The sequence below is a fragment of the Rousettus aegyptiacus genome, unplaced genomic scaffold (genome assembly GCF_014176215.1).
Source record: "Rousettus aegyptiacus isolate mRouAeg1 unplaced genomic scaffold, mRouAeg1.p scaffold_m13_p_11, whole genome shotgun sequence".
In the NCBI taxonomy this organism is placed as follows: Eukaryota; Metazoa; Chordata; class Mammalia; order Chiroptera; family Pteropodidae; genus Rousettus; species Rousettus aegyptiacus.
In genome coordinates, this window is record NW_023416286.1 from 61,750,899 (window position 1) to 61,773,656 (window position 22,758).

At 35.0% G+C, this 22,758-nt stretch overlaps 1 protein-coding gene and 1 pseudogene across 2 annotated transcripts in view; one reads left to right on the plus strand and one right to left on the minus strand.

The window, feature by feature from the left end:
- GPC6 (glypican 6) overlaps positions 1 to 22,758 on the minus strand; it is a 974,073-nt gene that overhangs the window by 719,907 nt on the left and 231,408 nt on the right. For both annotated transcript variants that reach the window (XM_016150743.2, XM_016150742.2), the window contains exon 2: positions 15,385 to 15,543. In XM_016150743.2, the coding sequence (XP_016006229.1) occupies positions 15,385 to 15,543 (159 nt within the window). The remainder of the gene's footprint in view (positions 1 to 15,384; positions 15,544 to 22,758) is intronic.
- Positions 13,267 to 13,385, plus strand: LOC118609626 (annotated as a pseudogene).

The window sequence follows — 22,758 nt, forward strand, 5'->3', positions numbered from 1 at the left end:
CTTCGGAAGAGAAAAAAAAGATGTTTCATTGGCTTAGAAATATTTTATCATTGACCTTGACATAAACATGGCCACTTTTAAATTGAAAGTGGGATGTAGGGGAAAAAAAGACTCACAACTTGCCTCTAACATCATGATAAGGACTAAATTTTAAGATCAATGATTTTCTTTAGCACAGTACATTGTTCTTAAAAAAGCATTTTTGAATCGGCAACATACATAATCAAATATTCAAAAGGTCCTAAAGTATATACCCAGAAATGTCTTTCTCATTCCCCAGATAAACGTCTCTCTCTTGCTCTCTTGTGTTCTCTCTCTCTCTCTCTCTCTCTCTCTCACACACACACACACACGCACACACACACACATACACACAGAGTTATGTTTGCATTTAAAGCAAAAATTAAATTCATGGAAAATTCACAAGACTGTTTACTGAAAATAAGAAAAAAAAGAAACAGTGAAATTGAGGGTACATTTTTTAGGTTTTATAGTACTTAGAAACTTAATTTTATACTTAAATAGTGACATTATCACAAATTATCATCTCCTTCTTGAGTTACAGTATAAAATATACTACAAAAGTATTCATTAAAAACATAAAAGTATTTTATAGAATTGAATATAACTCTGGTAACTTGCAACCCTATGTTCATGCTATTGGGGTTTCAATGATTTCCTAAGAAAAGACAAAACATGCTTTTACTGCTGGCAGGATTTGTCTCTTTTTGGTTCCCATTCCTTCCCAAAGGAAGGAATCAAGAATTTCTAGACTCAAATAGCCTGTTACTAGTTGAGTCGGAATCTTGGGCACAGTTCTGTTTGGTAAATGGGTATCTGTCTTATTTATTGGGTCTGAGATCCAGTCTTCTCACATGCCAAGTTCTAGGTGTGAGCTCTGACTCATTCTTAAACTAGGATCCTGCCTCTACAGCCAGGTCTGGCTTTTCCCAAGGCTTAGTGCTGTCTGCGTGTGGCTTTGTAGATCACTTGTGCCTGAATCCCCAGTGCTGATCTTCTCCTATCTATAGAGAGAGATCCCTGTTAACTTTGCAGAGATGTAGACTATTTGACTGGACTGTTATTGGTGAGCATAATTTCTAAATATTGTTTCTGCCTCCCTTCCCACCATATTTTACTTGTAGTGCCTATAACTATAGGTCCACCTGGGTGTGGATGGCTCAAGCTTAAGCTTATTGGATCACACCCAAATTTTTCCAAGTGAGAATGGCAACACATAGACTTATTCACAAAATAATGTATACCGCTTAAAATATGAATACATCTATGTACTCAATAAGTGCCTAGTTGGAATGGAAAAAGCCACAAAGTGGTGGTAGAGTCATCTGAGCTTCCCATTATTAGCACAGAAACTTTCACTTCAAAACAGAGCTTACATGCTTTATTTTAAGGTAATTTGATTTGCTTTCCTTATGGGAGAAAGTATACCTTGGTAAACAATTTGGACTGGATTAAATCTTAGGTCTAACTCTTATTAGCTATGTGAACTCAGGCAAATTGCTTAAGTCTCTAAGCAAGAACTTCATTGAATATGATAGGAATAATAAAAATGACAATGACAACAATAATAATATCACCTACCTCAGAGGACTGTTTTGAAGACTAAGTAGGAGAACACATGAAAAGTGCTGAAAATGGTGCCTCATTCAAAGTATTAATAAATATTAGCTATAATTATTTAAATATATGAGAATTTTTGTGTTTATAGACGAAGAAAAGTAATTCTGTGTTCGAAAGTGAAGAAGAAAATGAAGAACTTTTTTAAATATTAGAAAAGCTCCATAAAAGAGATGCGGTGAAAATAGAAAAAGCTAACTATATACCAGGCATTGCAGTAAGTACTTTACGTATATTATCTCATTTGAACACTCTATGAGGTAGAATTTATTATCCTAACCATCTCAGATGCAGAAACTAAAGTTCCATCAAGGTGTCCAAAGTGATGGAGGTAGAGAGCAGCAGGGTCTAAGTCTGAAGGTCTGACAGCCCGAATGCAGCCAAATCACCAGGATTTGAAGCCTCTGTCCAGCCATGTACCCACTGCATTCTCTTCCTCTCCAGCCTGGGAAGAGCAGTAAATAAGTCCTTTCCTCATTTTACTGCCTATCATAGGAGAAAGGCTTTATCACAAACTGTGGTGTGGGTGGGAAAATAAACTTAGACTCAGCAAATTAACTTTTAGCATAGCTTTCAATGATTAGGGTCCCAGACTATTAAATCTGGAATTCCAGAAACATGCTCCAGCGAAGAAGAGCAGCTGCTGCTGGATCCCAATCCACAAAGCAACAGCAGTTGCAGCATCTGGACCGACAGTTACTAAAGCTACATCAGTAAATAAGGTGAAAGTCTCCATGCAATTTGACCCTTCAAAATCTTCTCCTCAAGCCTGCTATCGGTGCCTCAAAGTTACCTACACAAGAAAGGCAAACGGCATAAATATATAATATACATATTGTCTGTTCAGGTAGGAGGTTATAACCTTTGCTCTCTACTGGTAGAAAGGATGCTAACATTGCCAGTTGGAAGTAAATGGAGATTTTAATTGACACACATACGACTATCTACAATTGGAGGGTGGAGAAAAGCAAACCAGAGAGTCTTTCTTAGTTACCTAATGAGCACCCAGCATGGCTTAAAAAAAAAAAAAAAAAAAAAAAAAAAAAAAAAAAAGCTATTCTATAAATGATCCTCCATTAGTAGCCTGGGCTTGTTTTGCAAACAAATACTCAAAAAAAAAAAAAAAAATCCTTTCAGCTCTTGTACATTTGGCACTGTCATCCAGTACCAGGCTCAATTAGCTAATGTGAAATATAAAGTATAATTTAAGATGTTGTTTCTTTCCTGGGGAAAGTGGAAAAGAAAACAATATTGCAACATATAAACTTTTAAAACTATAACAATGCTTATGTGATATGATGTAATATGCTATTATTGATAAATGTGGATTAATCTCATTTAACAGTATTTTCCAAAGATGGATCTTTCTTTTTATCATTAATACTTTTAAAAATAAAATATTTTTATTTCCTCAGACTCTTTTATTTCAGTGGAAGAAATTAGAGCTGGTCCTCAACTTACCATGGTTTGCTTATGATTTTTTGATTTCACAATGGTGTGAAAGCAATAGACATTCGATAGAAACCATATTTTGAATATTGATCTTTTCCAGGGACAGTGATAAGCAGTATGATACTCTCTCGTGATGCTGGGAGCAGCACTGAGCAGCATTCCCAGTAAGCAACTGATACTCTGTAGTGTATTCATTGTGTTAAATGATTTTGCCCAACTGTAGGCCAATATAAGTGTTCTGATCTCATTTAAGGTAGACTAGGCTAAGCTATGATGTTCAGTACATTAGGTGTATTCAATGCATTTTCAACTTAGGATATTTTCAACTTATGATGGGTTTCTCACAACGTAATCTCATCATCAGTCAAAGAGTATCTGTAATAAATAGTCTTTCAATTTAGTACCTTAACACCTAGTAAAAAAGAAAGTCGTCTTCCATTTAATTTGAAATGTTGGCTATCTAGCAATATGGATTATTCCACATTTGTTTAGATGGCAAGAATTTTTTTTATTACGAAAAAGTCATTAGTTATTATTGTTTAAGTCAATTAGCCTTTCTAAAGGTTACAATTGCTTTATTTCTTTCATTGTATTACTCATTTTAAAGAGCCACTGAATGCAAGGTTAGGATATTTTACAATGATATATTTCTTGATTGCTGTTCAAATACATAAGAAAGAGGTTTTAAAATGAAGCTAAGGGATAGTGAGAGCAGACAATGAAGCTACACTTAGAGTTTCACATTGGCAAGAAGAGAAACAACTGACCGTTCTGCTTTGTTATCAAGGCAGTGTTATGCTATTGAGCAAAATTCTCACAAGAAAGGAAATATATTGTTGGTTTTTTAAAAAAATCTATTCCTCAACTTTGCCTGGAGCTGATGGACTAGAATAAAATAGAACTAGATTCATCCAACAAAGGGTCCCTAATGAAAAAACTTAGAAGATTGCCACACTCCCTAATTCAAGTTCTGGCCATTTTCTAAGTAGACTATGTAGTGAAGGAACAGCATTAGTTATTGGCAAGAAATCCATCTGAGTGTGCAGGTAATGCCCAGGTGATATTTATTCTAAGGAATCTTAATGTCCTGGCCTCTTAAAGAACTTAGCACAAATAAACTTGGTTCTATATTAACCACAGTTAGTAAACCTGAGGATAAAGAAATACCATTAGCCATCCAGCACCGCATCTTTCATTCACCACTGGCAGCAAGCCAAGAACACACCATGGCATGTATATTACTCCACTGCTAGTAACTTGAAGCAATGGCGACATTGGCTGCCTTTAAGAATCACACATTTTAACTATGAAAAATCAATAGGTACTTAACCAACACTATATAAATGTACAATAAATAAATATACATATTTTTACATGATGTAGACTTCTTAGAGCTCCAGAAGCTCTGGGATTTTCAGTGGCGTGAAGAATCTGAGTGTTTGACAATGTTTATATTTATCCATCCACGATGATCTGTTTGTATGCTAAGTCAGTTGTGTACTAAATAGTTACTGAGAAAATTCAATTCATTATATGAAGTGGGCGATTATCATTAGTTATATGCCCAACTATTGTTGTTGATGGGAATTTATAGCAGGGTCCTTGTCCTACACAATTGCATGTAATGTTGTTGTGGGAAACTTTGTGCAAGATATTTGAAACAGAAATTAAACATTTTATGAAATATAATGTGAAATTTAACAATATCAAATACAAATTTGCTTTTGAAATTGGGATGCAATACTATCATGAGAAAATTTCAGCAGGACAGCTAATTTCATAAGCCATAAGTTAAGTTATGAGCATGTGGCAGGGCCTTATCAGAGGTATCAACTTTCTTTTCATTTCCATAATTGATAAACCATAAACCAGCCATTCCTCATTATTCACTGTTAAAACTTGTTTGCATGTACAAGAAAGTAGGAACACTTGTGCAGGGTTTAATGTAAAGAATTTTCACACATAAAGACTATACTGAATCACACTCAACCATAGACACATGGAAGTTTACAGTTTATTTACAAATAGTATTATACAGACACATACTAAAGGAAATAAGGAATTAACTGAATGCATTTTGTTCTCTAATCCACATGCCTGCTGTCACCTTTTAATTAAATGGAACAGACCCTATAATGTAAACTTTCTTAACTATTGTTTAACAGGGATTTTAACTTTTGTCCACATAACCTCAAAATCAACAGTCATTCAAATAATTAAACAGAAATACACAGAAATGCCCATTGATTTTTGAGAAAATAGACTGATTTTTCCATTTAAACTGTACTAAAGAATTAATAAAGGCCCGTTCATCATTTATTCAAGTATCCTTTGTTCCACAAACAGAATTATCCCTATATCCCTCTGGGTTCCCCACCTCCATGCCTTCCCTCACATTTCCACAGCCTTCCTAACTAATGTCCACACCCTTTCTAACTTTTAAGACAGTTTTCATTCTGTCATTTCACAAAGTCATTTGTGGTTTACTCATCATGAAATAATTTCATTCCTTCCTGATATTTTATCTGTATTTTCACCCACGGCACTAATATGATAAAGATTTAAAAATCTTTGTTATCTTTCTGTGCCTCATCTCTGTGTCCTAATTACTGAACTCTTGGCTCCACTTAACCAGTGATATTCAAAGTGAATCCCAAAGTATTGCCTGGATGATCACCTGCTTCACGAATGCCAAATGCTTAACCAAAATGAAGATTTTAGAGTCCCATCTAGACCAAAGAAACAAAATCCCCTGTGTTTGAAACCAGAAGTCTGCATGTTAACTGGTTCCCTAAGTGACTCACATACATCTTAACCACTCCTTATTTATGTGCACATGTACGTGTTTGTGTGCGTGGATATATATACACGTGTGTGTGTGTGTGTGTGATATAGACAACACACTCATCATGCTCTTTGAGACAAGGGCTTCTACTTAAACTCTAAATAAAGAATATCTTTGTTCTGGGACTTTAAAATTGGTTCCATTAAATCCACTGGAATAAATGTTGCTGAAACCAAATGACTTGCAGGTTTATGAACCCTAAGAGTTAATAGATAACTAGAATTCAAAGCTTCCTATTTTCTTTTGTCATATTTATTATAGGACCTTAAGATTTCATCTAACCAATCTGTGCCCTTGAGTCTATGTAGGTCGGTGCCATAGTCAGACAACACTGCAGAATTATTAGATACACTCCATCGTAAGTGAGGTATAGGAAGACAAAATAGAAATAGAATACCTAATCCCCACAGTAATGAGCTTAGGCTTCAATGAAGAGAATGCAGTAGATCATACTAGTTTTTAAAAGATACTATTAAAAGAACACTAAATAAGTGAAAATGATAAGGTGTCAACAACATAAGCATTGAGGAGAAGGAGACAGGAAGGCTGAGAGAACTGAAACGAGTAATAACCAAAGCACTATTCTTCTAAAAGAAGAAAAATATGCAAAGAAATTTTCAGAAATAAAAAATATGTTGACAAGTACAATTTCTTCCAACAGAGAAAGGCCTTGGAGGCCCAATTTCCTATTATCTTACTTCAAAGTTTGCTTTTCATTTTCAAGTTGTTTGGATTCAATTAAACAACTAGTTAGGAAGGAAACAGTGTGAAGATCATATACTACTATATATAGTCATCCCAAGAATAATATTTGTCCTTTTAATGAATATAACAAACCTTTGAAAGCATAATAAATGGGAAATTCTGAAATTTATAATGAGTGATTTTTAAAAATTCCTGAGGGCTATGAGTGCTTTTTAAAAACAATCACTGAGTGCTATGAATCATGCAGGCTTATAAGTTGGTCACTGACTCTACCTCCACATTTCAGTTCGGGATTCTCTTCCTGTCTAATGTAATTCTTTGAAGCATATGGAATTCATTGCTTAGGCATGCTTTCTCTTCCTTCAGATTTGCTAAAATGCCATTCAACCAAAAGCATTGGGTGACTACTGAGTGATACAGAAATGTTATTCATACTGCATTTATAATACACATTTTATATTTTCTTCTGAATCTTGCCAAAGTTTATACTGAATAGTCTGCTTGTCTCAGTGTCCATCTATCTTCTAAATAAGAATTGAATATTTCGAATTATACTTATCAGGGAGATCTAAAGATGAAGCTTCATTTTAACAGGCCTGTGCGTATTAATAAACTAGAGATGCCATTGCAAGTCAAACAATAATAAAATTTTGGATGGAAGTAGACATTAAGCACCCTTGTTAACAGTTAAATTCCTTATAAATTGTGTTCATCTTTGCAATTTGAAAATGGTGTGTTCTGTGTAATTTACTGCTGTTGAATACACAAGACATAAGAGTGGCAACACTTGTTGACATTGTTCTGTATCTAGAATGAATTCTCAATATGGAAGTCTTCAATCCTGTATACGCTCATTAGTTCTTGTAATAAAACAAAAACAAACAAGCAAACAAAAAACCCTTTTATTACTAAAATTTAGAAACCGTACAAAAATGACGATATAATAAACCCCCATGGTATCATCAACCAGCTTTGACCATGATCACCTTTCTGCCCACCTTCTTCCTTTTAGCTACCCACCTCAGGGATTTCATCAGGACAGGGTATGCATTCCAGATAAAATGTCACCTTTTTTGAATTTAGAAAAGCATGCAAATGCTTTTCTTATGCTTTACCATGTGTTTTTTTTTTTTTTTTTTTGGAAAGGGAAATCTTATATCGTCTTGGGGGAGGAGAAAAGCATAGCTTTTATTCTAATTTCTTATTAAGAAGGAAGGTCGAGAATCTCTTGATGCAAAATCACAATTAGAGAGTGAGTGACCTACACTGCTTCCCACTACACATCACACCGAACTGGAGATAATGAGTTCTCCATTACCTTGACCAGTCTACACTGAGCTATTGTGTTCTCAGGCCTGAACACAAAAATGTTGCCCCTGATCTCTAAGTTATACTACCATTAATTTTTTTTTCAATTTTCATTAAAATAAGAAAATCATTTTTCTCTATTCAGTGGCAGAACAATTTAACTGAAATAAAATTTCTCCTGTAATTTACCCTTACTTACTCAAAGGATTAGTGAGCCACTGTAGGGGAATAGATACTTGTCTGCTCATTAACATTCATGACCAAGAACCCTTCTGGTAGGGCTGGTTTCAGCGTTTGATAGAGCAATACTTAAAAGAAATTGGCTTGTCTGTGAAACAGCTGCTCAGTGAAGCCACCATGCAAGGGAATTGGTGATAATAAGAAGATAATATTACAACTACACTGGGAGCTTAATGTGTTTTAAGTTACTTTGAGGTATGTGGTAGAGGTATAAGAATTAGAAAAAGATTGGTAGTCCATCACAGAGGACATAAAGCTGCTAATCAGCAGTTTGCTTCCTTAATTTTAAAAGATCTGTCCAAAGAGAGAAAGAACGAAAGAAAGAACAAAAGAAAGAATGGGAGGGAGGAAGGAAGGAAGGAAGGAAGGAAGGAAGGAAGGAAGGAAGGAAGGAAGGAAGGAAGGAAGGAAGGAAAGAAGGAAGACAAATTTCCTTGTACAAACATCTGGGTTCTTTTTGCAATACATTTAAAGACTATTCCTCATTGGATCCTAGATTCCAACATGGTACAAACGCAAGGCATTTGTGATTTATAAATCTGTTCACTAGTCCTGCCAAAGCCAAATCCCTGCTTAGCTGATTCTTATTTTAGGAAGGTCTGTCCTTTGGGAGAATGGGCGTATTACTTTCCAATGCCAGTGAGACCAATTTAATTTCTAAAACCCAAGTCAGCACATTCTGAAGTGTCCTTCAGATGAAATACATGTTATTGAGGTAGTGGCCTAGCAAACTTAAAGGAGGCATTCGGCTAATTACTTTTTATAATGATTAACATTATAACCCTTGTGAGTTACAGTTAACTTGTGTTCTGTACAATGATGGACTTATTCTTAAATAACACCATGAAAGTGTGTGTGTGTGTGTGTGTGTGTGTGTGCGCGCGTGTTACTGTGCTAGGATATGGGAGGTAGTGGTAAAACAGGTGTGTCTGCCTAATTGTTTTATTTAGAAAATACTGTTCTTGAGTTAGTGAAGAACACAAAAAAATACAAAACAAGCAAATATGGAACATAAAATATTATTTGGGAAATAGAAATAGGCTATTAGTTGAGGATTGTGGTAGATTAGGATATAGAAATATTCACTCCCTTCCCAACCTCAACCTCCATGAGAGCCATATACTTTTTTGCCCCACTGATGCTGGTAATGACCATGAAATTTGCTTTGGTCAATAGAACCTGGGAAGACAATGTGCAATTCTGGTTTATGCTTTAATAGAAATTATGCCTCCACATATGTACCTTAGTCTCCAAAATGCACCATGAGAAGACCAACCCCAAAATAAGGTACTGTTTCCAAAAGAATAAGAGACTTCTAGAGCAAGATAGTTTAAATCCATACTTTAGAACCAAGCCTAGTTGAACTGAGCCCAAAACAGCCAAACCCTGGTCAACCCAATGATGCAACTTGTTTATACCCTGAAATTTTATGGTTATTTGCCACAAAGCAATAATAGATTGATACAATGCCAAAAACATTTCTAAAAGATATTTGCATAAAATATATATGCTAAATCTCAATCAAGTAATATTGTTTGGGAAATAAGTCAATAGTAAATATGTTTACAACAAATCCCAAAGACTTTGTGAAAATGCATACAAAATCTCTGGTACCCTTTGTCTCCGCCTGCCACTTCTTTAACTATCATAATGTTAAGTCATTCTTTAAAAATTCTATCTGCTCCCTCTTTCAAAGTCTTCTCTCGTGCCTCGAAATAAAATGCTTGACTCTCTCCTTTCTGTTTCCAACAGGCTTCTACTTTATGACATAGTCAATTCTGCCTTCTTTAGTGTTAGTTTTATACTAACATCTCCCTATTGAGGAAAACTCTGTGACAGATTGTGACCATATTTTTGACATTACTAGTTTTTTTTTTAAATCTACTACATACTTGGTTAAGCATCTTCTATATGGTAGGTTCTGAATAAATGTTTCCAAATTGAAATCAAAAACACACACACACACATACACACACACACACCCATGTGACAGGAAATCTAGAACATTCTAATGCCACATGGAAAACTACATTGGTTTTCTTAGTTTTCAAATAAGTATATTTTCTGAGAAAATTAGATCATATTTTAAAGATATCATTACATTATTGTCATCGCTACAGTATGTAGATGAGAAATGATATTTTAAAAGAAAACACAAGCAGATTTCCAGTGTAAAAATATTATACTGCTATGTATAAATTATTTCCGCATTCAGTAAAATGAGAATTCTGAGGGTGTTGCTGTAGAACAAGTTCTTCGGAAAGATAGAAATTACTGCCCTTTTTCTGCTTTTAAAAATACACCTGCTGCCAAAATCTCTAGACAAATGTATATCATTAAAATACATAAATAAAAAACCATGAAGGAGAGAAAAATACTAAGACCAAGAAGAACCACCGAACAAAAACAAATATCTTATATTGAGTTTCAATGTGAACAAATTTCAGCTTAAATAAATCCGAAGAAAAAAATAATAACTAAAGTAAAAGATCCCTTCAACTAAATTATCCTGTCTTTGAATAATCCATATTCTATGCACGTTCCTGGAGGATAGGGTGCAGATGCCCACAGCAACATAGAGGAGATTAACCTTTTGTGAGGTAAGGACAATAAACAACATGTCTTCATTTATTCAACAACATTTTTGCACAAAACACTCATTTCCCTTTAATTCAGGGATAACTTCCAAGTGAATGTTGTACCCCCTTTTCCAAAAATGTGGCTAAATTTTTTACCCATCGATAACACTATTACCTTGTTAAAGATATAGCAGTGATTTTTAGCCAGCGTTCACTCAAAACAAATAAAACATTAGTTAGAACTTCAACCAAATATTGACTTCCTATCACTTTACTATTTAAGTCTGATGTAAGTCAAAAAAATTAGGTTACAGTCCTGATTTCATCATTTTGGTGGAAACTTGGCAAGTCATGTACCTTCTCTAAGCTCCATGTTCCTTAGGGGCTGGACTATATTTACATGGGTAATTTTCTTTTTTTAAAGATTAAAAAAATCTCCTTCCATTTTTCTCTGAAAGACATTTCCACCTCCTCCCCACAATAACTGGGGCAGGACAGGCAGTGAGAAATAAAGGAACAGATGCTGCTTATCATGAAATCTCAGCACATTTAGGAACTGGAAAGCACTCAAGAGATAATAGGTGGTGGTGACTAAGAGCCTGGATTCAGGAGCGCTCAGCCTGGGACAGAACGCTGACTCCGCCACTATCTGTGTGACTTTGTACTGCAGTTCGCCCCTGGTAAATAGGTTAACATCTGCGAAGGGTGAGGTACAGGCCAGGTGTTGTCTATTATTACTATTACTACTATCAAAGTGTTGGATTGTTCTCCATTTTCCTAGGATCTTAATGAATCAGCCACTGAAACATATGACAGCCATTGAGATTTAGACACAGATGCCAATTTGAAAGGTCAGTCACGAAACAGAAAAATGCTAGGGAAATGAGTGGGTACAAAAGATGTCCCTCCCATTTCCTGTATTTTTATATAATTTGTTTATTGGTTTTGTGTCCTTCTTGCTGTATGGGTGGTTTGGCAGAGGTGAGAAAGGTAAGAAGTAAGGTAATAATGTTATGATCATTCTACTAGATGTACCTGGCTGAGTGTTCATCCATACTGTAACCCCTCGGGTATGGCAGAAAATCTGGGCTTGGCTATGGAGCAAATTGAAAGCATCCTTGTATAATTCTCAGGGAATCTTTGCAGTGGCCAGGTCCTGGCCAACAGGGTGAGGGGCTTGAAGGGATGTATAATGCAAACCAGAGATGGTGATTTTGGCCAGAAAAACAAGAAAAACAAAAATAAATATAAAACCCATGGGGCATTCGGAGAAGCACCATTGCCAAGACATAAACATCTATTTTATATATATTCATCATAACATTTTAATTCTATGTTTTAAAAGAAAAAATAAGCTACTCAGTTATAAGAAGAATGAAAACTTTGGCAATTGGTATTATATACTTTTTTAAATTCGTTTACTCTCAGAAACATTTTTTTTTTAATTTATTGCCTCTCAGCTACCTATTTTAGGCTAATCAGTGTATAGAGAAAAACTTGACCATTCAGGAAATTTGGGAAAAATTCATTTTAATTTATAATTTCATACAGTGTTATCTTCTAAATATTACCAAAGATAATAATAGAAACTGGGAAAGACTATGACAATAAATACAATGTTATATTATGTTAAATGTTTTAGAATTTCAAATTTTAAAAGTCACTTCTGTCACAAAATGAAAAGCAAAATTGATTCAAAACATTTCCAGTTTAATAGGAAAGTGAAAACCGTGGACTAATTATTAACAGTGATTGAATCTGGCCTCTCTGAATATAATTCAGACTGAATACATATGTCAGATACAATTTAAATTGTTGCTGTACTTAATGAAAATAGAAGGTTGCCTTCTCATATAATATAGTCGTCATTTATACAATAAAGTACACATAGCCAATAAAGACATGCAAAATCTAGATGTCAAGATCTCTAAAAAAGCGGGCCAGAGGCAGAAACAAAAATGGAAACTTTGGATCATAAGACCCCAGCAACGACGTAAAATAATGCATGGAATATAAATGACTTATATGGCTTATCTCCTTATCCCTAGAACATGACCTACTAAGTCACTTTTTAGAAAAATCAAATGTAAAGTCCCTCGGAGCGCCACTGGTTCTATAGGGAGAGAGAAGACTCAGGGAGTAACATTCCACAACTGATCCTAGATAGTTCTGTACTCTCACCGACTTGCACTCATCAATAAATGCCATGAGGAAGTGTTAAAAAAAATAAAAGGTAAGTAATAAAAAATGGAAAGCTATCAAATCATTGAACCAGTATTTCTGAAAGATGACTTAGCAGGATCATTTTCTAGGTGGAAGAAGATAAGATGTACAATTGCATGACTGACCTTCATGAAACTCCCTAAAGAACGGGCAGAAACTAAAATGATGACATTAATTTACATGTTTTTATAATTATTTATTTTTAATATTGAGCTCTTCATTAGCTGAGCTTACCAGGATCACATATAGATTGAAAACAACAACAACAAAAATCTGGTCTATGGCCATGCTACCCTGAACGTGCTCGATCTCCTCTGATCTCAGAAGCTAAGCTGGGTTGGGCCTGGTTAGTACTTGGATGGGAGACCACCTAGGAAGACCAGGTGTTACAGGTGTTTAAAAAAAAATTTGGATGAAACCTTCCTTGAAAAATGTCTTAATTCTTCTCCCATCTCAGACTAATGCAACTGAAATGAAACACTCTGTTACTAAAGAATCCATCACCTTCTATGTCAGATCTAATCTTAGCAAAAATCAATGTCCTGTCAAACTGATTGACATAATGCCCTTAAGTACATTAGCATGATTTAAAATGCACCTGTAAAAAAAGGAGGGCGAGAGAGAGAGAGAGGAATAAAAGTGTGTTTCTTCAGTAAAATAAATGAGACCTGAGATTACAAATTGTAAATCCAAAGATATTAACAGCTATTGATATGAGAATAAAGCAAGCATCTGGCTCAGTCTTATTGAATACCTTTACTCATTTTTTAAAAAATCAACTCTCCATAAAGCTACCTTATATCTAATATTTTTTATTAAAAGGAATATACATACACGTGCGTGCGCGCGCACACACACACACACACACACACGCACACACACTGTGTACCATGGGTACTGCTCTGAAATTATTTCAACCTAATTTAAGATTACGGTTTTATAAAAGCACTAGGGTTGTTTTTCCAAGATCTAGGCAGAAGTCAGCATCAGCATATCCCTCTAACCTGCTTTCTGTAACAAATGATACATGTCTCAATTGGCCTCAATTTGAAGTGATACATTATAGTTCTTCAAATACTGAGCCCCTTCAGGGGCTCCTGAATGTCACTGGGTTTGTGATTTGTCAATCGAGGGTGACTCCCAAGTACTCCCTAGCTGCATTCAAGGGAACAACATTCATAGCATCACTTCTAAATAAGGAATTATTTCCATATACATCCACATATAAAGTTGAACACAGAGTGAGAAGGAGAGGAAGAATGTGAAGATGTTGAAACATACTTGCAGGAAATATGAGTCCCATTCACTTACATGGAAAATACCACATCATCTTAAGTACTGAAAACACCACTGGGTGGACTGCCTTTTAGAACTTGGAGTACTGATTTGAAAGAAATTGGTGTTGTTATCCTAACTTAAAACGGCAATGAGGCAGAACACTTTACCTACTACAGAGAGAGGAAAAAAAAAGAAAAAGAAAAGCTTTGGCAACACTTTTCCACACTGGCTCTGTTATTCGTTGACTGGAGAGGGTGGAGAAAATGAATGGCAGTTCTGTTGCCTTAGGGCAACTTAATATGACCAAAGGCACATGAGGAAAGTTCACCACGAGTTGCAAGTCTGGTTTACAATGAGTCATATAGTAAGGTACGTTCATTTCTTAAAGCTCTAAAAGCTATGCACCACTTAAGAATATTAACTTTATCCTTACTAATTCAGCTTATAAAAATCAGATTGCTTTTAAATATTTTTCTGAGCCTCTGATGAGAAAATACAATGTTGAAATCCTAGTAATAATTACTTTCACTCTTTGCACTTTCTGACACAAAAGGTTTATTTAACAAATAGAATATAGAACTGAACTCAATTGTATATAATCAGGAAATCAATAGAGGGTTTAAATCTTATGCAGAAAGCAGTGCAACTGAATATGAAATGTGGCTACATCATCAGAAGGGCAAATTCTAAAATAAAGGAGACCATGTCACTGGCAGTTAAAACATGCCTGTCTCCTTAAAAGTGTTGTTACATTTCAAATAATTTTAAATGACATTTAATTATTTTAAAGAAAATCCCTAGATGAAAACTGAAGACAAGCTATGGTATGACAAAACCTGAATTAGAATCACTCTAATAATGAAAAATTGAGCTAAATCTTTCAGAATAATTCTCACAGCAAACCGCAAATGCAAAACAGCTCTTTGTTAACTCAGATTTTTCCAAGCTATAACTATTAAAATTGTCAAGAAAGCTCATGTTTTTTTTAAGTTATAAATGTTTAAAATAAAAAGAAAAGCTCCCACTTAAAAAAAAAAAAATGTTTTTCATATAGAACCGAGATTCTCATAGAAAAGTGTACCTATAACAAAGTGAAGTGGAAACTGTTTCACTTACCATCAAATTTCTTGTGCCTGGACACGAAAGTAGTACGCACAAAATGACTCGTCTCCTCCACAAGGTTTTCAAACTCGAGTTTGCTTTGCTGGCTTAACTTGTCTTCCATTTCTGTGGTGCAGCATGTATACTCTTGAGGACAGATTCTTAAGTGTTCCCCTGCAATGAGAAGGTAAGTGTCAGGATGAAATGATAAGATCGTCAGGAAATTCGCTTCTCTAACATTTCCCTCAAATCCTGGGGTCCTTGTTCCATTAGCCCCTCCAACCATCCCCATGAACTTTATCTGTGCCTCAGTGTACTTAACATTTCCAACATGCTGGACTTATGTTGAACCTGATGCTGTGGTCTGAATGCTTGTGGCCCCCACACATAATTCACATGTGAAAATCCTAATCCCCAAGGTGATGGTATTAGGAGCTAAAGCCTTTGGGAGGTTGTTAGGTCACACATGGGATTAGTGTCTAATAAAAGAGACTTCAGAAAGTTAATTCATTCCTTCCACCATGAGAGAAAACAGCAAAAAGATGGCATTTGTGAACTAGGGAGCAGGTTGTCACCAGATGCTGAATCTGCCAGTGTCATGATCTTGGACTTCCCAGTCTTCAGAATCATGGGAGTAAATGTGTGCTGCTTATAATGCAGTTATTTAAAATATGAGTTTATGGTATTCTCGTTATAGCAGACAAACAGACTAAGACATCCAATTTTTATTTCCTGTCCCTGTCATGTAAATGAAGGTATATTAAAGACCTCAGAAGACCATGGCAATTTTCTGCTTTTATTTCAAATGTACAAAGTAACACTAGGTGACAAGAGACACAACATAGTTATAAGTGTGCTTGTCTTTGAAAACCTCAAGTAAGGCAAAAGGCATTCAGTCTCATCACCATAAGTCTTAGACAGCAAGGGCAAAAAAAGATGAGAATCATTCCTGTGTTCTCTTTGTGCCTGTCCATCTGTCAGAATGCATCAGCTTTTCTCTGGGTGAAAGTGAGTATGTTTTTAATGGCAGGTCTCCTGTGCCACACATTCCCTTAGTTGACATTTCTTGTCAGAGAAAATGTTCGCCTACAAGGAGGAAGTCCTCGATGGGTTTAAGTAATGCTTATGCTATATGGAAATGTAAAGTAAAAGGTAATGAATGTCTTGTTATTTAATTCAACAGATTCATCTCTGGGTATACCAAGCCACTTGTTTTGACAATATTGCTTTCTTCAGTGCTATCTGCAAGTAGGAGCCAAACCTTTGCTTCATGAAATTAAAATGGTCTATCATTGCATAAAATGTGCATTTCCAATTGATGTAGCTCTGTTAGTGTTAAAAATGTACAGCAGAGCCTGTAGAGGGAGGAAGAAAAATCCACCTAACATCTTGCTAAGTAAAACCAACAAATTACCCTGTTATCAAAGTCACAATAGGTCATTGAAAACCAAATGTACTTGATATGGTGATTAAAATTAATTTATAATGTTTAACAGTACATATAAAAAATTATGTCCTGTAGGTCTGTGCGCTGTATAGGGTGTCTCACAATTCCTCATGCAGTTTGATGCTTTATTACCTACTTAAAACAACCCCAGAATTTTAAAAAGAAGTGATCGCAGGCTAGATTAATGTTAGATCTTACATAATTCTTAGAAGGGAAGGAGACCATGAAATGAAAATATATTGTACTTGAGAATGATAAACATCAAATTCAAGATAACAGTTCCCTCCTAGGAGGAATTAGGATTTGAGAGAAATACTCAAATACCTTTTTCTGTAATCTTTTATTTTTTAAGTAGTTTGATCAATATGTGGTGATTATTATACTGTCTTTATTTTTCTGTGCATTTAAAATATTTTGTAATGAAAACTTTGAAATATGCCATTAAAATATAGTAGTCACTACAGTTGTGCTAGAGAGGGGAGCTGGGGGTAGATATTAAGGAAAAAAAGAAAAAGAAAAAAAGCTGCCCTTGACATTCAGAAGCTAGCCTGGCACTCCCTAGTAGGTCATGACAGTCTATTTCACCTAAACAATCTCACAGAATACCAACCTCAGACAAGTTACTCTTAGACCATGATAAAATGCAACAAAACAAGAGTACTTCAAAATTGTGTCTAAGCACAAATAAAAACAAGGTCACTATGCCATCCAAAATGTACTGAATACTTCCTGTCCAGGGCAAATAAGTGCCTGGTACTTTTTGACCATTTACAGATTAATCTTCATATTAGTCTCCTTCATTGTTGGTCAGATTTATTGAAATACATTATTATAGAACTACCTCTGCTTTCTGATAGCATTCAATATAGTCTGAAGCCCTGCTTCTCTGAATCCTCCCCCGAATCACTCAAACAAAACCTAAATCCTATAACAGATTCTCTTGAAGGCCTTCTTATTGAGAAACCCCATGGTTCTCCATGGCGTAGTCTCACTTACTGGAGCTAGTGATAATTCAGCTTGTTCAACGACAGGTGTGTCTGATCAGTTCTGATTTGAAGGTGCTGAGTTACAAAAATGGAGAGAGATAGAACATAAATTTTAAATAATTCTCCCCAAGTGATTCTGCTACTCACATCCCACTGAGAAACATAGTTCTAGAGTTTAACACACTGGGAAGGAATAAGTACAGCTTTATCTAAAGCAAATAGTTCACAAATCACCAATTTTCTTTTTGTAAAATATCAAGTCTACCCAATAAGGACAAAACCATCCAGATTGAATGGATGTATAGTAATAACAACTCTGTAGAATGTTCTTTTTTCTGACCTGTTACAAACATTTTTTAATCCCCCTATTCTATTACTTATTTCTCCCTGCTCCATTTCCTACTTTATTATGCATGTATAAAATATGCATTACTCAAGATTTAGTGCATCAGAGCTGCATTCTACTTTTGAATCATTACAGCCGAGTCTATGGCAAAATGCATGGAGATTTGGTTAAAAAAAAAATTAAAAATGACCAAAAGGAAATAAACTTTTTATGACCTGAGGGAAATAGTTGTATTTTGAATATTTGTGGGGGGGAAATAAAAACATGGATCTACATTTATAAAATTAGATTGGATTGGGGATATTATAATCTCTAATCAGTCGAAGAAAATAAGTATTTTATGTCAAGTGATAAATAAAAACAGAAAGATACTTAGTGAGACAACTTTAAACCAAAATTATTTTGTTCGTGCATACGTGCATGCGTGCGCGTGTGTGTGTAGGGTCATAGAGATGCATGCAAGAGACTGCCTTATTAATTTAAAGCAGACTTGGAATTTTTATAACACTGAGTGTCCTCAACAAGTCAGTTCCTTTCTCTTTTCTATAGGTCTCTGGAAGAAAAAAAAAAAACTAGAGAGAGGGAGAGACAGAGATTGACAAGCATAAAGAAAGAAAGTGAATAGATGGCAAAATCATCCAAATGTTGAAAAATCCTACTGCAGAAAGAGTAGATTTTTCATGCAAAGTGTTTTGAGTGCGTGGAGAGAGACCATGCCAATGTCCCTAAGCACACAAGATCAGGGCACCTCAAATGCATGGTGACATTTAGGCTGAGCCTTGCTTTCTTTCTGATGTATTACTAGATAAGAAGGTTATGGAAGAATTGAACTATTGAAGTATAGTTCCTCTTCCTCCCTAATTTGAGGTCTCTGATATTTACAAAAACAATCTGATGACTTTGGCCAAAAAAACTTAGGCCAATAAGACTATTTGTTCTGTGTTTTGGCCCTAGAACAGGAGCTTGCAAACCATGCCTATGGGTTAAATCTAGCCTACCATCTGTTTTTGTAGGACTTGTGAGCAAATGATTGGGGGGAAAAAAAAAGTTTTATAAAATTTAAATTTTTTTGTCCATAAATAAGGTTTTATTGAAAAACAATACCACTCGTTCATTAACGTATTGTTTATGGCTGCTTTAGCATTAGAACAGAGCACTTATGACAGAGACCATAGGGCCTGCTACGCCTGGACTATTTACATTCTGAAATCATACATGTCAGCAACTCTGATATATAAAGAATTAGCTCTAACCCTTCCTGTTCCAATTTCCCCATATAACAAAAATATGAAAATTTTCTCAGCTTAAAAACTTCCTGACATTTAGGATTATCTGATGTAATAATTATATTCTTCCAAAGATGTAACTTATAAATAAGAAAGTATTATACTTTAAGAGTTTCCCACTCACATTCCTTTCTCAAATTCCCTTAGGTTCTTTATATGTTTTATATAATTAGATAAAATATTGCTCAATTGGAGTGCCCTGAGGCACATCCAACATCACTAATAATAAAGATAACAAAAAACTTATTCCAGAAGGTCAAGATGAGAGACCATAAATGCAGAAAATGTGGAATTGAAACTATGACCGTACTTTTATTCATCTAACATTTATCAATAACTTTCTATGTGCAAAACATGATGATAGGTTCATGTCCTGCAAGATCAGACAGGTCAAGTAACCAGCTTACACAGGTGCATGCTTTCTTAGGGCACCTGAAGTCATGCCAGTGAACACCTGAGTCCCTATATATTCTGGAACTTTTCACTAGCTCTAAAATATATAAGAGGAATTATAGAGATAGAAAAAGAGAATTCCACTGGGAAGTTAGAGAATGAGCTAAAACTCGGGGACATACAATTAGATCATAAATTGTCACCTGTTTTCAAAAAAAAAAAGAAAAGATAGGGCTCTTCCTCCCTCTACATGCTCCCTTCAACTATGTGTCACTCTTTACAACATCTTTCTTCAAATGCCTGCCCAGATGCTCATTTTCACTCAAAGATACTGAGGTGGCAGCAGAAATGTGATTCTGCCAGGTCCCTGGGCCTGAAAGCCACTGGGAATAGACTTCATGAGTGGCATGGTGGGAAAGAGCACAAGACAGGAGGACCTCATTAACCACAGAAGCCAGCCTCTGTGGGTCTGCTCCAGCAGACTCTCTGCCCTTGGAGGTGACATGTGGGGACCTGAGAACACACACTCCAAACAAACAGCAAAATGAGGCACCCTAAATGAGTAACATTTCACAGACTACAGCCAGTCACACTCGTGGCTTTTATAGAGCTTTGGAGTGTGGAACAAAATTACTACTCTTGCATGTTCTAGAAAGTAGGCAGGAAATAAAAGACTGAAAAGTGAAAAGAAAATGGCAAGATCTCATAGAACAAAGTACTTCAATTTCTGAACCTCCAAATTCCATTTGATAAGAGTATAATATTTGTTTTAGACTTAGCCCCTCTTCAGAGTGTATGGTCCATGCTAAAGTTCTCTCTTCCTTGAACTATTTAAATCTCTACAGTCAATTAGCTGTGTCTGGTATCAAGGTAGAATCTCCTCATCATTTTATACATTGACTCATATAATCAACCATTCGGTTTGTTCATTTGGTACCTAAAAAATTGACTGGAGCAAATAATCTAAGGAAAGAGGTTTAAGGAATTAAAATATTCTAGAAAAAGTTAACTTTTAGCCAGAGTTTATGATAGTTAAAATAATTTAATGGAGTTAATAGTCCTATACTGCTTTTAGCCTCACAAAGTTCCTATATGTGCTAATCAGGAGTGGCAGATTGTGGGAAAGCAGTATTTTTTTTTTATGTATGTTCCAGTTCATTTTTTTAAGTTCAAATTCTTAAATTTGAACTTAATAAGCACTTTTTAAACATTTTTCAGTGTGAAGCACTATTAGAAATAACCCTTTCATATCCTTACGAGCTATTCTCCTCTAGTGATGTTGCTTAGTCCATAATCAAACATATCCAAACTTTCACACAAGTTTTAAGAAATTTAATTAATGTTCTGCTTCAGTGGAACTTATCACTCAAATCACTTATATCAGTGTTATCCTCTGATGTTGTCAATTTCCTGATAAAGAATAAATACTAATTCTTTAAGTTATAAAATTTTCACTCTGTATTTTGTGAAAATAATTCCTTTGAGCAAACCAATAATTGTTTAAATCTGTTCCAACAGTTGCACAAAAAGGATTTCAAACATACTGCTCTAGATGGTAGAGATCCTACCTCGATAGCACTTCTGCCAATGTTTCTGGTCTTTACCATTTCCGTACTTCAAAGAAGCTGGTGGTTTGGGGGTGAGGAATGGTCATAGAAGGTGTGATCAGAATTAATATGTTGGGAGGAGCACGTGGGATAGGGAGTGGGCAGCGCTAGGAGGCAAGTTGGCCTTTGAGATGCTGAAGCAACTGGACTGAGAAAAGTTATCTTTCCTTTTTTTTACATGTAATCTGGCTCTAATATAAAATTATTAAACTTGCAAAAACTTCGATTATTTTTAAATAAAGGGCATTTCTCCTTGTCTTAAAATAAACATATCTTATTTAATTCATACAAGTAAAACTTTGAGACATTTAATAAAAGCAATGCCTTAAAAATGATTATCAGTAACTTGTATATGTAGATACACACACGTATTTATATATATATATACACACACACACACATACACACACAAGAATACATAGCATTTTTCCTTGATTTTTTTTAAGAGTAAAGAACAGAAAGGTCTCAGAAGTAAATTTAAATTGCTGCTATTTTTCCTCTTCTATATAGAAAACAGCCCAGCAAAACTGTGGTTAAACATCACAAGACAATAGCAAATCATGAAAACAATGCGATTTCATGATCCAAAGTATGCCACAAACCAGTCACTCAACTTATTAAAATATTTTTAATTAATGCAAAGCCAATATAAAATATCATAATTGGTATCATAAAGCTAATTGATAAATCTAGTAATACAATTGATCATTCTATATCCATTAGAGGAAGAGTTCTTAATAATAGTAAAAGTTTTTGTATTTAGATTATGGCAAAAGGGAAAAAAGAGATTATCATTGTTCCTTGAGTTTCCCCAGCCTCTTTACCTCATATCTCTGCATATAGCTTGTTAAAGTTTTAATAAAATCTGTAAACAGACTGAGAAGTGATCAAAAGGTTATCTGGTGCCATGTACCTCACCCCAGATGTGTACTAAAATTGGATCAGCAGAAGATGGTCAGTGAAGAATAAATAATGGGCATGCTTTTCTCAAGAGATTTACCTACAACTATTCTGATAAATTCAGCAATCTCCCAATGGGACCTTTTCTTTCCTATTATTTTGAAGATTATATTCAGCAAGCTGCATATTTCATATAAGAAATAGTTAAATGACAATAAAATCTCATCGCTACCCAAAATAAATAATTTGTTGGTCTCAAGACAGTTCTTTGAGAATGAAGACCAGTAAAGAAATCTTGATCTCATCATTTCTGTATTTCAAAATTAAAACTGAAAGCTACACAAATACGGAAAACTTTAGTTATGATCTATAGGTATCTGAGAACAAGATGAGCAAAATACCAAGGAAAGAATAAAATTCCCAC